Source organism: Macaca fascicularis, chromosome 8, assembly GCF_037993035.2.
Source record: "Macaca fascicularis isolate 582-1 chromosome 8, T2T-MFA8v1.1".
NCBI classification, from domain to species: domain Eukaryota; kingdom Metazoa; phylum Chordata; class Mammalia; order Primates; family Cercopithecidae; genus Macaca; species Macaca fascicularis.
In genome coordinates, this window is record NC_088382.1 from 144,270,435 (window position 1) to 144,285,500 (window position 15,066).

Consider the following 15,066-nt stretch of genomic DNA (forward strand, 5'->3'; position numbering starts at 1 on the left):
TGGACCCACGAGGACAACAGCAGGGACAGGGGAAGGACTGAAGAGATATTGAGCAGGTAGTCAGTTGACCACGGTAAGTGTCGGGATGTGACAGGGATGTTTCTGGCTGAATGGTGGGGGCCAGTCACCAAGATGAAATAGAGGAGGAACATCAGTTGGGAGCTGGACGAGTTTAGGATTGAACACGCTGCATAACTTAAACTGCTTGGGGGACACCCAAACTGAAACATGGGCAAGGAAGATATTTGGAAGACATGAGAACACAGCTGTTGGTAGAACCAGGTAAATGGATAAGAACCATGCAGTCGTCACTAGTGATGGTCACCAAGCATTTCCAGGGCTCCCCTACCCCGCAAACGGGGTAGAACTGCACTTCTTGGGCCCTTGAAGTCAGGCGGGGCCACGTGATTCCCTGCTGGCCAATATGGTTTGGATTTGTGTCTCCGCCCAAATCTCACGTTGAATTGGAGGAGGGGCCTGGTGGAAGGTGATTGGATCATGGGGGTGGATTTCCTCCTTACTGTTCTCATGATAGTGAGTGAGTTCTCATGAGATCTGATGGTTTAAAAGTGTGAGGCACTTTCCCCTTCATTCTTTCTCTCTCTCCTGCCACCATATGAAGACGGTCCTTGCTTTCCCTTCACCTTCTGCCATGATTGTAAGTTTCCTGAGGCCTCCCAGTCATGCCTCCTGTTAAGCCTGCAGAACTGTGAATCAATTAAACCTTTCTTGATAACTTATCCAGTCTCAGGTAGTTCTTTACAGCAGTGTGAAAACAGACTAATACACTGGCAAGTGAACTGTGCAGAGAAGAAATGACAGATGCTCTTCTGAGCCAAGATGAAACCACCTAGGGCTCTCTTCCCTCCTGTACCATGACCTGCTACATTCAGGATGGTGGCTGCTCTCTCCAGCTGGGTCCCTGAGTGAGCAGAGCCCCTGAGGACCTGCAATACCAACAAGAAAGCAAGCACAGGAATATTGAGACACTGTCACTCAGGGTAGCTCTGCTATCAGGTGTAACCAGGTCTCCCCTTAATCAGGGACAGTGACATGATAGGCAGAAGAGGGGGCACTCACAGAGCAGGTAGGCAGGAGCAGTGGCATGAACTGCACCACGCAGAAGCCACACTCACAAGTACGCACAAGACCAGACATGGCTGCAGACCACTGGGCTTCCACTCACCTAGTTAGTACAGAGGAAAAACTGAGGGTTTACAGGCAGCAAAAAGAAACAAGACATTACCACTATCCGTCCTTCCGCAGAGAAAAGTGAGATGTTCAGAAACACACTTTCACCTGCAAATTTTCAAACATGACTCACTCCATACCATTTTCAGTCATGGCAGGTATTTATCAGGCCAGCTGTTTCGCTAACACAAATACAGCAGAAGGCAGAGACTTGAAACACTGTAATAAAAAATCACCATGAAGGTTACAGGTGCATCTTAAGTAAGACCATAAAATGAAAGCCTTGTCTTTGATAGGAAGAATTTAATGAGAATAAGAAGAAACTTTCACAACTCTCTTTGCATAAAATGACCCCAGAAAGAACAAGCTTAGAAAAGTTCAGAAGTCACTTTTATAAATTTGACATATTGATTTCTGTAGGCTGCAAAACATTTTCAAAACACCAGCTGTCCTACGTAACTACAGGAAAAAAAAAATCTCTTTTCCTGGTTTCTTCTGCCATTCAAATGCAGAATAAAATAAACAAATGTTGAAAACATATCAAAAGAGTTATTTTGACTTGCCATGGTTCAGGGTAAGAAAAAGCTTATTTTGTTTTCTTCTAATTGTTTTAACAAGCTATAGAACCAAGGTCAGTTGTTTGAAATGTCACTAGACTGCTCTTGACAGAGCACATATTAAAACAATTACTCGAGAATTTTCCAAATTGTAATATTGTGCTTGGCAAACTAGGGAACACGGTGCAATCACATGAATGCCAGCCGCAAGGCAGCTGGGCATAAGGTCATTTCTGCATATTTTAGAGCTTCAACAGTGGCCAGAAAGGGAAAAACACCCAGAGCGTCTACCTTTCCATTTGGTATTTGTTAAATTAAAGTCAATTTAGGTCATTAAAATCAATGGAATATGAGGCCATTTTCTCTACAGCCATTCCTGGAGGAAGCCGATAATCTGATTAGAAAGGACCCTGTCTGTCTGCCTTTGCTAAAGAGACTGCCTAATCATCACAGAGTAGAAAATAAGCATCAGGAATCCACACAGGGCGCCACTTCCATTGCTTATAAGGTTAAAGAAAAATATGACAGAGACACGCTGAACTGGAGAAAATCTCCATCCATGAGGTAGAAATGAGAGTGGTCTTAAGGCACAGACACGATCAAGCAAACTGGCAACAGGGCAGGAGTCGGGAGACGCGGGCCCCAGCCAGCCTCAAATGAGTCATGTGACCGGATCACCATCACTTCTGCACCTCAAATTCCTCAGTCATAAAATTAGAACTTAGGTCTAAAAGGGGAGTTCTTTAAGCCAACCACAAAAGGTCACATACTGTGTGAGTCCATTTACACAGTGTTCCCAAAATGACAAAGTCACACAATTGGAGAACAGGTTGGCAGCTGCCAGGCGAGGGTGGCGATCGAGGGACAGGGTGCATGGCCCTGTGACTACAGAGCGGTTCTGGCTTCTGGCGGCGAGCACAGGCCATACTTGTGAGTGGCAAATTGGCAGCCAGCCACACGCACTCTAAGGCCAACGTCCTGATTCTGATACCGTGCTAGGGTTGTGTAGGGTGGAGCCACTGGGGGAGACCAGGTGAGGGACACATGGGACTCTTCTGTATTATCTTTGCAGCTTCCTGTGAATTCATAATTATTTCAAAACACAAAGTTGTATTTTTTAAGGGGTTTTTGAGACTGAACCGCCAGATCTATATTTTCTCCGTGGACCCTATGACTTCAAATATTTTATCTACTGAATTATATTTATTAAAACAATTCCTTTCCCTAGATTTATTGGTCAAATATATACAGTTGACCCTTGGACAACATGGGTTTGAACTGCAAGGGTGAACTTATACTGAAATTTCTTTCATGTCTCTCACCCCTCCAGAAAGACCAAACCCTCCTCTTCCTCCTCAGCCTACTCAACATGAGGAGAAGGAGGATGAAGATCTCTATGATGGTCCACTTCTACTCAATGAGGAGTAAATACATTCTCTCTTCCTTACGATTTTTTTTTTTTTTTTTTTTTTTTTGAGGCGGAGTCTCGCTCTGTCGCCCAGGCTGGAGTGCAGTGGCCAGATCTCAGCTCACTGCAAGCTCCGCCTCCCAGGTTCATGCCATTCTCCTGCCTCAGCCTCCCGAGTAGCTGGGACTACAGGCATCCGCCACCTCGCCCGGCTAGTTTTTTATATTTTTTAGTAGAGACGGGGTTTCACCGTGTTAGCCAGGATGGTCTCGATCTCCTGACCTCGTGATCCGCCCATCTCGGCCTCCCAAAGCGCTGGGATTACAGGCTTGAGCCACCGCGCCCGGGCCCCTTACAACTTTCTTAATACCATTTCTGTTTCTCTAGTTTACTTTATTATAAGGAAATGGTATATAATACATAAAACATACCAAATATGTGTTCACTGACTATTGGTAAGGCTTCTGGTCAACAGTAGGCTATTACTAGTTAAGTTTGAGGAGAGTCAAAAGCTATACTTGAAAATAACTGTTGACAGTGGGATGGTGCCCTTAATCCCCACGTTGTTAAAAAGTCAACTATATAACTGCCTTACTTCCCAACTTACAGAACACAAAAATGCAATGTCCAAATGAATCAAAGATATACATAAAATAAAACCATACAGATAACAGACAAATAAATAGAAGCATTTTTTTTAAAATTGGAGGGGATATGAGGTAAATTTTGTAAACTACGATAAAAGGGCAAAAAATGTAAAAGATGCATCTGACAATACAATACAAACAATGGTGACAATACAGACATTTAAAACTCCAGCAAAATGCAAAAGGAAAAAAAGCAATGCTACAAAGAAAATTAAAAGACAAACGACAAATTGCAGAAAATATTTTCAGCATATATGGTCATTCAAAGGTGTAAGTAAAGTGCATGAACAAGGAATGCCCCCAATCACACAAAACCCACCAATAACTAATAACTGGAACAGAGATAGCCCAGTAGTGACCAAGGAGCAGCAAATTAAAACAATGAAAGCCAACTGTTCACAAAAGAGACTGGCAAGGATAGAGGCTGACACAACCCAAGATGAAAAGGATAAAGGCGATCTGAGGACATGACCCATGACGGAAAAATAATTGACACGCACATTCTACAGGGTGGTTTGACAATATGTACGCGTGTCAAAATGTAAAATAGGTCCTATTTGTATTTTCCTAATGCAAAAGAAAAACAAAGCAATGCTACAAAGGAAACTAACAGATACACTTACAGACTGTGTAATCTAGCCAAGCAAACTGCTGAAACTATCTACGCCTCTGTTTCCTCTTCTATAAAATGGGAATAACAACAGTGCCTACCTCTTAGCCGCTATGAGAGTTAAAAGAGCTATTAGCTGTGAAACACTGAGAAACAGCAACTGCAAAATAAAAAGCACTAAAAAACAGCTCGTTAAATAAAAACTTAACAAGCATTACATTATTAGTCATTTAAGATAATGGCACAAGTACAAAATATAATAATAATAAATCTAAAATGCATGCTCGGGACTGTTCACTTGAGTAGTGCTTTTTGATCAGAGAGAAAATTTTTTAAAAATTCTAAATGCCTATCAACTAAAGACCAATGAAGTAAAATGAGGTAAGCCCACGCATAAGAAGAAATGCTGTACAGCCTTTAAAAATGACAACAAGCAACACTGTTTTGGGTAAGGACACACAGCACAGCAGTCAAAAGCACAGACCCTGGAGCCAGCCCACCTCGCTCACAACCAGCTCCACTACTTACGGGCTGTGTGACCAAAGCAAACGGCTGAAACATCTGTGTCTTAGTTTGCTCTTCTATAAAATGGGAATAACAATAGTGCCTATCTTGGCCAGGCACAGTGGCTCATACCTGTAATCCCAAAACTTTGGGAAGCCAAGGGTGGTGGATCACCTGAGGTCAATAGTTCAAGACCAGCCTGGCCAACATGGTGAAACTCCATCTCTACTAAAAATACAAAAAATTAGCCGGGCGTGGGGGCAGATGCCTATAATTGCAGCTACTTGGGAGGCTGAGGCAGGAGAATCACTTGAACCTGGGAGGTAGAGGTTGCAGTGGGCTGAGATTGTGCCACTGCACTCCAGCCTGGGCAACAAAAGCAAAACTCCATCTCAAAAAAAAAAAAAAAAAAAAAAAAAAATAGTGCCTACCTCTTAAGCTACCATGAGAAGTAAAATGACTATGAGTTGTAAAACATTGAGAACAGCTACTGTCACATACAAAAAGCGCTAGAAAACAGCTTGTTAAATAAAAAATATTGTGATGAAAACTGTATCTGCCACATTAATGAGTGAAAAAAGATCACAGAATATTACATACAATTTCAGTTCTGAAAAATACATACGGGCGTACCCAGAATGGAGGAGGGCCTTCTCTTTTTCAGTGTAACAGTCATTGACCCCAGGCAGTGACATTTTGGAATATTTTTACTTTCTTAGTATTTTCTGTTTCATTACAGGTATTAAAAACTGAAACAAACAAAGGTAATAATATCCAATAGGCATTCTCAGACACTCCTGGAATCTAAGTTGATGTGAGCTTTCTGGGGAGAGATCTGGCAATATTAATATACTTTCCAACCCAGCAACCTGCTTTTAGGAATTGATCCTAGAAAAATCATAACACAAGTCTACAAATATGTATACATACTAACACACACACACCCATTTAGGAATAGTTATTAAAGCATTGCTTACAACAGTTAAAAACTGATAAAAACCTAAGTTTTCATCAATTGTACCCTGGTTGGTACAAACAGAATGCTTTATGGCACTGACGGAGCCACATGGAAAGATGGTTTTGGTGAAGGTCTTGATCACGCAGGGAGAGACTCTGCACTCTGCTGTGATGGGAGACACTGAGGCACTGTGTTTTACAGCAGCAGTCCCCAACCTTTTTGGCACCAGCGACTAGTTTCATGGAAGATAATTTTTCCACAGATGGTGGGGTGGGGTGGTTGGGGATGGAACTGTTCCACCTCAGATCTCAAGCACTAGATTCTCATAAGGAGCACGCACCCTAGATCCCTCGCATGCACAGTTTACAGGAGGGCTCATGTTCCCACGAGAAGTGAATGTCGCAGCTGATCTGACAGGAGGCAGAGCTCAGGTGGTAACGCCGGCTCACCAACCACTCCCCTGCCATGCAGCCTGGTTCCTAGCAGGCCACAGACTGCTACCAGCCTGTGGCCCACGGGTTGGGGACCTCTGTTTCAGAGAGCTGACGCTAAGGGCAGTGCAGACTGGCGAACGGCCATAGACCCAACCGAACTTCTGGGCCTCCAGGGTCTGTGCTGTTGACTTTGAGCCTCAAACCCAGAGCTTGACCTGAGGTCTGGAAGAATGGGAAGCAGAAAAATTTAGTGTTGCAAAAGAGCAAAGTCTCTGATTTCTAGCCATAACTGTGCAGAGTCCAGGAGTGCCTCAGAAGGAACCTGACAGGAAAAACCCTGTGAAGGTACAAACAAAAGGGATTCTCGAGAAGACAGCACCAAATGGTCGGAAAGAACTGGATTCTCTGAAGGGCTCAGGCAGTGCAGAAACTACAGACAGCAGAGCTGCCTCGATGGCTAGCACTGATGAAAACACGACACCGTTACCTAGCTGTGCTGGAGCAGGGGCATGCATGTGTATGCATGGGAGGCAGAGAGAGAGACAGAGAGAAAGGGAGAGAGAGAGAGGGAGACAGAGTGTGTGCATGCACGCATAAGAGGGTAGGGGAAAGACTCCATAACCCAAATCCAGTGATTAACAAATCACTGGAAATCAGAGCTTCGGGTTCAGGGGAGGTCCATCCTAATCCTTCGTCTTTCAACCGTTTCATTTCTAAAATTATCTTTATTTCCCAAAAGGACTTTAGGTTCTGAAACACGATACGGATTCTTCTGAAATGACAGCACTCCCGGGCTACAGCTCTCACAAGGCAATTACTCAGGCTCCATTTAGGGACAGCTCCACCTCCTTTGATCCTCATGGGTTATTTTCATGAGCCCGTGCAGCCCCACAGGGTTTTACATCATTGCCTTGAGAGTTATTTATGAGAGGGAACAGTGTCTGGTATTTTCTACAACTTGTACAGATGTTGGCAGTGAGCCTTGGCCACCAACCTAGATGTTCCATAAATATTAGTTGATGAGTGACTTAATAATTCACCCAAACTATGATAGGGTTTTGCAAACCAAGAGTCTTGCTCATTGCAGGGAGGCATTTATAATGAAGAATTTAAGAACAGGGGTCAGAGTAGGACGGCCTGGGTTCAAAGGCCAGGTCCCCTTAATAACTAAAGGACCCTAAACAAATTACTTAATCTCTCAGAGTCTAAACGCCCTTATCCATGAAGCAGGAAGGATGACAACAGTAGTGTATCCATGTGGTTATGAACGGCTCACTGTAATAGCTGGCATTCACTCGGTGCTTTTGATACGGCAGGTACTACTGGAAGCACTTTACAAATCCTATCTCACTTAATTGTCAAAGCAACCATAGGAGACAGTACTGCTTTTATTCCAATTTTACAGATGAGGAAACTGAGGCAAAATGAAGTTAATAAGTGCAGAAGCTGGGATGCAAACCCAGATAGTTATAACCCAGAGCCTATGTTCTTAATGAGAACTGCCTCCCACATAACATGGTTAGCACAATACAAAACAGAAAGAACTTAAACACGGGATACAGTTTGAAGGCTTCAAAAATGGTGCAAGGACCCAACAACAGAACCCACAGCAGAGGCCCTAACCGCTCCAGTGCAGCCTTGCTATTTCATTCCTCCGACGAAGGCCATCTGCAGACACGCTACCGCACAGCGACTTCATCCCCTGGTCACATTTATCCGCCTTTCAGCCTCTCTTAGAAGCTGCTTCAGAGCTGAAGCCTAGTCAAGAACGTATCTGAAGGAAGTACCTGATAGTCTTTATTTTCTTCAAGAATGCCCACCAAAATCTAGTCCTCAGCCAACACTGGCCCATCAAGGTCCCTCATAGGAGCCTTGAGGATCCTAACTGCTGCACTTCGGCCCACATGGCCCCATCCATCCAATAGACATCCCTCCTTCCTTTAATTCAATACCACCCAAACTGTGACACCAGGTTCGCTCCCGACTTTGCATCAGAATGCTCTCTCCTGTTGACAATTTGTTATCCATTAACATGATGCATTTAAAACCTTGTCTTCTTTCCCAGAACATAAGCTCAGCAAAGGTAGAGGCTGTGTTTTACCATCCCTGCAACTCTCAAAGCATCTAGCACAGCAGCCCCCTGACCTGCATGCCATGGGCATCAACTCCCAGATGACACATTCACTTCAAAGATTACTTACAGTAATAGTCAGTCATCATTAAGAAAATAAGCACTTTTCCAGATGGGTGAGAGCTGAATAAATATGGGCTATTTCCCAGTAGTAACTGACCCAGTGAAACCTGATATTAGCAGATACACCTCTTCATAAGAAATGGACATGTTCAGCCATTTGGCAGCATTTACCTGCCTCTCCTTCCTCCTCACCCAAATTCAGCACGATAATGCAGATGTGCTTCCGCAGCTGGCGCGTGTTGGAGAACTTCCGACAGCACTTGCTACACTCCAAGCTGCTTGGGGGCAGGCTGCTCCCATCCTCCGGAGCCAGCGGGCCGTCCTCAGTCGGACTCACGATGTTTTCTGCCAGCTCCTCTTCTGTGCTGGGTTTCTTCGTGGACCCCTTAGGCCTGCCTCTCTTCCTCTTCATGACCAAAAACTCTACAGAGGAAACAAGAGGGCACAACGGAGTCACATGAGACGGCACTGCAGGGCTCACGCTCACCCTCCAAGCGTGAGAATATGTTCAGATTTCACATTTTATTAAAAATGAAAAACCTGAAGTGATTCCACAGCTGCAAACAATTATCTTTGGTGCTAATATCATTGCATCTGTGTACTAATGGGTAATCAATGTTCTAATGTTCTGATTCAAGAAAATCAGTTGATTGGCATCTCTGTACATCTTTCTGCAGCAATGCTGGCAGGATTTTAAGTTGCGGCTGTCAACCCCCTGCTCACAAATCCTGCCCCTTGTTAAGCACCATTTCTGCTGAAATCCAGTTCTCAGAAACTGCTTAGGGACTTCTCTGCAAAGCGTTCTCAAAGGCTGCTGAGCTTGTCATGCCCTTAATGAGTTACACAACTATTCAGATTATTTCAAGGAGTCATAATTATTAGAGTCAAATAGTCCTGGCAAGAAAAAGAAAAAATAATTACAATCTAAAGCCACAAATTATAGCACTAAAGACAATAACAATATTTTTCCAGTTTCCTAGAGACCTAGTGATTTTCAATGGCATGATCACAGCTGCTTTAGAGCAAGTTTAAAATCATTTTACAACTTGTGTTTCTTCTCAATTAGTGTTAATTTTTAAGGCATTCATCTCCAGAATGAAGGTGGGAATTAAGAGGGGTGAGCGGGCCTGGGCGCGGTGGTTCATGCCTGTAATCCCAGCACTTTGGGAGGCTGAGGTGGGTGGATCACGAGGTCAGGAGATCAAGACCATCCTGGCTAACGCAGTAAAAATCCCATCTCTACAAAAAAATACAAAAAAAAAAAAAATTAGTCGGGCGCGGTGGCAGGCGCCTGTAGTCCCAGCTACTCGGGAGGCTGAGGCAGGAGAATGGCGTGAACCTGGGAGGCGGAGCTTGCAGTGAGCTGAGATCGCGCCACTGCACTCCAGCCTGGGCGACAGAGAACAGGGGTGAGTGAGCACTATCTTGGGTACACGTGTATCTGTAGATATCAGGATGTCTCTCAGGTCCCTTCCTGCTCTCTCTAAAGCTGTTGCTCTACGCAGTAGGACACCAGCCACTTTATCACACTGCTACTACCGTGAGGACCCATTAAGTAAGTCACTTGTGCTCACAAATCAAAGAGGGAGGCCACAGGGGCAGAAGGGAGCAGAGATGGGCAGGACAGTCTGGGGCAGAGTCTGCAGGGACACAACAGCCTGACCACAGGGAATCTGGACAAGGAAGCCTGCCTTGGTACGGGGTACCCAAGACCTCAGGGAAACCTGGCACCAGAATGAAGCAAGACATTTCCTGGGAAAGGAGGGCTCTTGCTGGAACAGAGCTTCGACCGAACTGCAACACCACTGGTGAGTAGGTCAGCTTTGGCTGAAAGATCCAAACCAGAGCACTGCACCAGGGCAGCCAGCGAGATTCCTGCCTTCACTCTGTCTCCCTGGCGCATGGTGGGCAGGGGAGCACAAAGGAGGAGAAGGTACTTAATGACAGGAAGGCAAACCGATAAAACAAGGGACAGAAGGCCCTGGGAGCCCTCCCTAGATTTAAACAAGGAGAACAAAGGCTGTGTTTACAGGAAAACCAGCCCGTGTGCACGGGAGAGGGGAGGAAAGAAATAAAAGGTACAGAGTAAGAAGAAACCATTTCCCTTGGAGTCTTTAAAACTTTTCTCCTTATTCTTTTTCACAACAAGGTGTACTTGCACAACCTACTGAAGCAGCAATTCATATCAGAGAAGCAGAATTAGCAGAGAGGCTACAAAACACCCACCTCGTGTCATGTCAGCTGAGTTCCAGAAACAGGGTGCCTAACAGTTTACTGAAGTCTGTGGCCCAGGTCTAAACCCAGTGACAGACTCTGCCATCCCGCAGACACAAGCCACTCCCCTGAAACACTCTACGAGGATGCGATTGTGTAGTGAAGAATTAACTTTACCCAAAGAGAAGTGTGGCCTTTGCCCTTGGCTACAGGGAGGTGATTTCTGGGCCCCCAGATGTCCCTCTGATAGGAGCATCTTTGTTTACCCAGGGACTTTGGCCACCAGACAAACAATGGGATTTATGATGGGGACTTTGGAAAACAAAAGGCATCAGTCAGAACCTACAGGAGGGACAGGGACTAAAAGGTGGCATGTGGGCAGTGTGTCATGGAGTCCTAATAAAAGCTCGGGATACCAAGGCTCGAGTGAGCTTCCCTGATTAGAAATACTCTTGAGTGCTATCCTACATTGTAGCCAGGAGAGAGGTAACTTTGCTCAGGACTCCATGGGTGGACCAAAAGCTCCACGTCTGGGACCTTCCCAGTCTGCGACTTTACCCACACACCTCTTTCCCTTTAATTGGCTAATTTGCATCCTTTGAGTATAATCAAATTATAATAATGAGGACAGGGCTTTCCTGAGTTCTGTGAGTTATTCTAGCAAATTCTCAAAGCTGAGAGAGGCCATAGGGACCTTCCAAATCTGTAGTAGTAAGAAAGAAGTAAGGGTGGTCCAGGAGACCCCCCCAAACTTGCGGCTGGGATCAGGAGTCTTGGGCGGACTTACTCATCTTGTGGAGAACTGTGCCCTTAAGCTTGAGTTTAGCAAACTTACTGTTGCGGGGTACCCAGTATTTTCTCCACACAGACTCAATGGAGCACACGGAGCCACAGTGCTTGGCATGTGCTGGAGCACAGCACAGTGTGCGGTACAGCAGCCATTGTGAGTCTCCCCTCCCCCAGACTGGAGACTCCTCAAAGGCTGAGTCCCTGTCCTGATTACTTTGTAACCCCCTCAGCACCTAACCTGGTGCCCTGCACAGCAGGCAGCCAGCAAGCAACTCTGGGTGAATTAAACTGATGAGCAATGCACAATTAATTCCACGGCAACGAAGAAATAAAATCGGCCTGAAAGCTTTGGAAAACCTCAAACACGATGGTGACAAAACTAATCTTCCAGCTTGCTGCATCCATAATTCAGATCCTCAAGACCAATTAGCTAGCTAAAAATGAAATATTCATAAATGAACTTGAATAATTTAAGCTCCGAAAATGAGTTGCTGCTGTCAACTACTCGCATTTTATGGCAGAGCTGAGAACCTTGGAACTGGGCAAGGAAAATCATGTAACCTCTAAATCAAAACATTTCAATGGAGTTAGCTTTAATTCTTCTTCCTCCCTCTAAATTCCTTTATTTAATCTGTCACTAAACTCTATGGACTTTGCCCTAAAGATGTCTGTCTAGTAAATCCCCTCTCTGTTCACACAGCGACCTCACCACCCAGATCCCTGCACAGTTTCCACATTCCAGCTTCCTGCTCTGGGCTTTCTCTGTCTCCATCCCTCATCTGTCATTCCCTCACTCTAGAACCTTCCATAGTTCTGGATGCTTTGCCCACAACTCTCAGGCCTGGCCTTCAAGGTCCTTTAGCACGTGATCCAACCCTACACATATGCACGTGCGCACACAAACACGCGCACGCGCACGCATACACACACACACACACACAGTGTCCCCACTTCCTTCTTCCTCCCCCTTGACTGTTCAGGGCAATTTTCTAGACTTCTCCAAATATATCTACAGAGAATGCCTGTCTCTTTTCACTTACTGTGACCACCTCCTTCACTACAAATCAGACACCAAGCCCCAGTTCAAATCCTAACATGTCCAGTCCAATTAAGACCTCAGTGCCTCCTCCATGAGGTGTCCCCAGCTAAGTGAGCAGGATGACTATCCTCACAGCTTGATTCGAATCACAGTGTGAGCCACACACACGTAGGGTGTGTATGTGCCCGGACCACTCCCTGATTGTTCCTATTTTTCCCCACCTTTTATGAAAAACCCTGAGGTCTGAGCTGGCCTTTTAATTCCTGGGTCCCACAGGGTCTTGAACAGAGCTGGATGTGGAGTAGATACAAGTAATAAGAACACACTGATCCACTGTTTGATGATAGGAAAAGAAACATCTGGAAAAGAAGCCATTTCCTGCATCCCCAGTTTCCAACAGGAAGAAAGGGCTGAGCCACAGAGCCTCTTAACCCTGCTCTAAATCCACAGTTTGGGGACAACTTCCTCTTAGAAAATCATCCTTGCAGATCCAAGGCCAAAAACTAGCAAGGGGCAGAGAATCAGCCAAAGGATTTCTTCTAACTCAATCAAAACACAACATGAACATTATGAAAAAAATAGCCCAACATTATCAAAAATTTAATAATGTAAGCCCTTTATTTGTGCATCACTCAAGTTTGCAAGGCACTTTCCCAGCTATTATCTCATTTTAGCCTTATAAAAATCTTAAGAGATGGATGTAGCAAACATAATGTCCTCAATAGGAAAAGAAACAAGGGATGCAATGGTTCAAGTGGCTTGGCACATTTTCCAGAACCAGCTGCTGAGCACACAGAACTGGAATCTGGGTTTCCTTATTCCCAGACAAAAATGTTTCTGCAGAATCACATACCCCTGAAGCATGGGTAAGAAAAGGTCAGCTTTAGATACTTTAATAGAGATAATCTGTGCTGTGCAGAGAATGCTGGCTTGGAGCTGGACTGACCTGGGTTCGAATCTCCCCTGAACCTCCGTTTCCAATGTGAAAAATAAACACAAAACTGCCTCTATTTTAGAGTCACTACCGATAAAAGCAATCCATTACGATGCTGAGCACAGAACTCAGGAGGTGATTGATAAATGGCAACTGTTTAATATTATGGCCATAGTCATTAAGATTCTGACTTAGAATATCTCTTTTAAGAAACTATTATCCTCCCACCTGGTCCACAGTTAGATAATATGATTGCCTGATGTACATGCATTCTCATTCATTCTGACTCAATATGCATTTTTTCCTTAAGTTCTTCATTTTAAAATAGCTCTTACACCAGGAAATCCAATACAGAATTAAAGACCCACAAATTTTATTATGCCTGAAACCCTGGATAAGGCCAGCTTCCCAGCACTCGCACAGGGCAGCTCAATCTCTAGTCACGCCAACTCCAGAATTTCAGAAAATCCTGAAAGACTAACATTTTAAGGCCCTGACAGTCAATCTCCCTGACGTTTATTTCCAAAGCTCAGGAAGCAGTAGGGGAGACAATGAATTATTTATCATAAATAAGGGAACACAAGCCTCTTAGGTTTATGAGGACTGCAATATCCCCTTCACAGGGACAGACTGCATCCTGTTCCACAATGCCAGGCACCAGGGAGGATGAAGGCATCCCAAGCCTGTTCCTTATACTTTTACCAGCCATATCGTGGAAATGCCATGTAAATAATGGTGATAACTAATCATTATCAAGCACATATATCTCAGGCACCATGCTAAGCACTTCACATGCATGACCTCATTTAATCCCCAAGGGAAGCATTAGTATGATCCCCATCATATAGTCGAGGTCACTGAGGCTTAAGAAGATTAACTAATTTGCTCCAAGGTCAGGGAATTAATAAATGGCAGAATCAACAATTGAATACAGACCTGTTTGCCTCAAAGTCAGTGAACTTCATACCCATGTCATAGCAAGTCCTTTGGACAGTTCAACTAATATCTGAGCACAGAAATAACACACTGTGACCTCTTCTCTAAGTTCTGCAGGAAAATGATGCTAGTCTCATGCAGTGACAAGCTTCAGTGTGACCCCACTCCCTGGGCTGGGAAGTACATGGATGTAAGGTACAGGAGGGTACAAAGTCTATCAGGCAGTCACTATGGACTAAGGCATCATGTATGAACATGCACTTGTCTCAGAACCTATGAAAAAGGCCAGTATCTTATCTCCCTTTGACAGATGACAAAAGTCACAGCCTGGAGGGGCCATGCCACTTGCCTAAGCCCCCAGCAGAGCCTTAAGGCTGTGGTGCAGACTGTGCCCTGTGTGAGGCGGTGACTGAAGACTCACCAGGGCCAAACTCCACTAGCCAAGCTGTAAGCTCTGGCACTGGCTGCATCAGCTCTGAGCATGTTTTATGTTTGTTCACCCAGAAACAGCTCCTGTTACTAGCTCATCCCCTCAGAATGGTGACACCTTTTGTAATCTGCACAAAGGTCCCTATGTGCCAGCCAAGGCCCCAGCAATCACGTGAAAGCTCCAGGAACGGAGCCTAAGTCTGATTCCAAGACGTGTGCCCT

The 15,066-nt window shown here is 44.8% G+C and overlaps 1 protein-coding gene across 6 annotated transcripts in view; it reads right to left on the reverse strand.

Moving 5' to 3' along the window:
• Positions 1-15,066, reverse strand: part of ZFAT (zinc finger and AT-hook domain containing) — a 239,854-nt gene that overhangs the window by 161,180 nt on the left and 63,608 nt on the right. For 5 of the 6 annotated variants that reach the window (XR_012416955.1, XM_045398740.2, XM_005564124.4 and 2 more), the window contains exon 3: positions 8,675-8,926. Coding sequence is in view for 5 of the 6 variants with exons in the window: in XM_045398740.2 (XP_045254675.1) it covers positions 8,675-8,926 (252 nt within the window). In the remaining variant the exon portion in view is untranslated. Of the gene's footprint in view, positions 1-8,674; positions 8,927-10,729; positions 10,800-15,066 lie in introns of those variants that run through there. The other variant, XM_005564127.4, reaches the window with a different exon arrangement.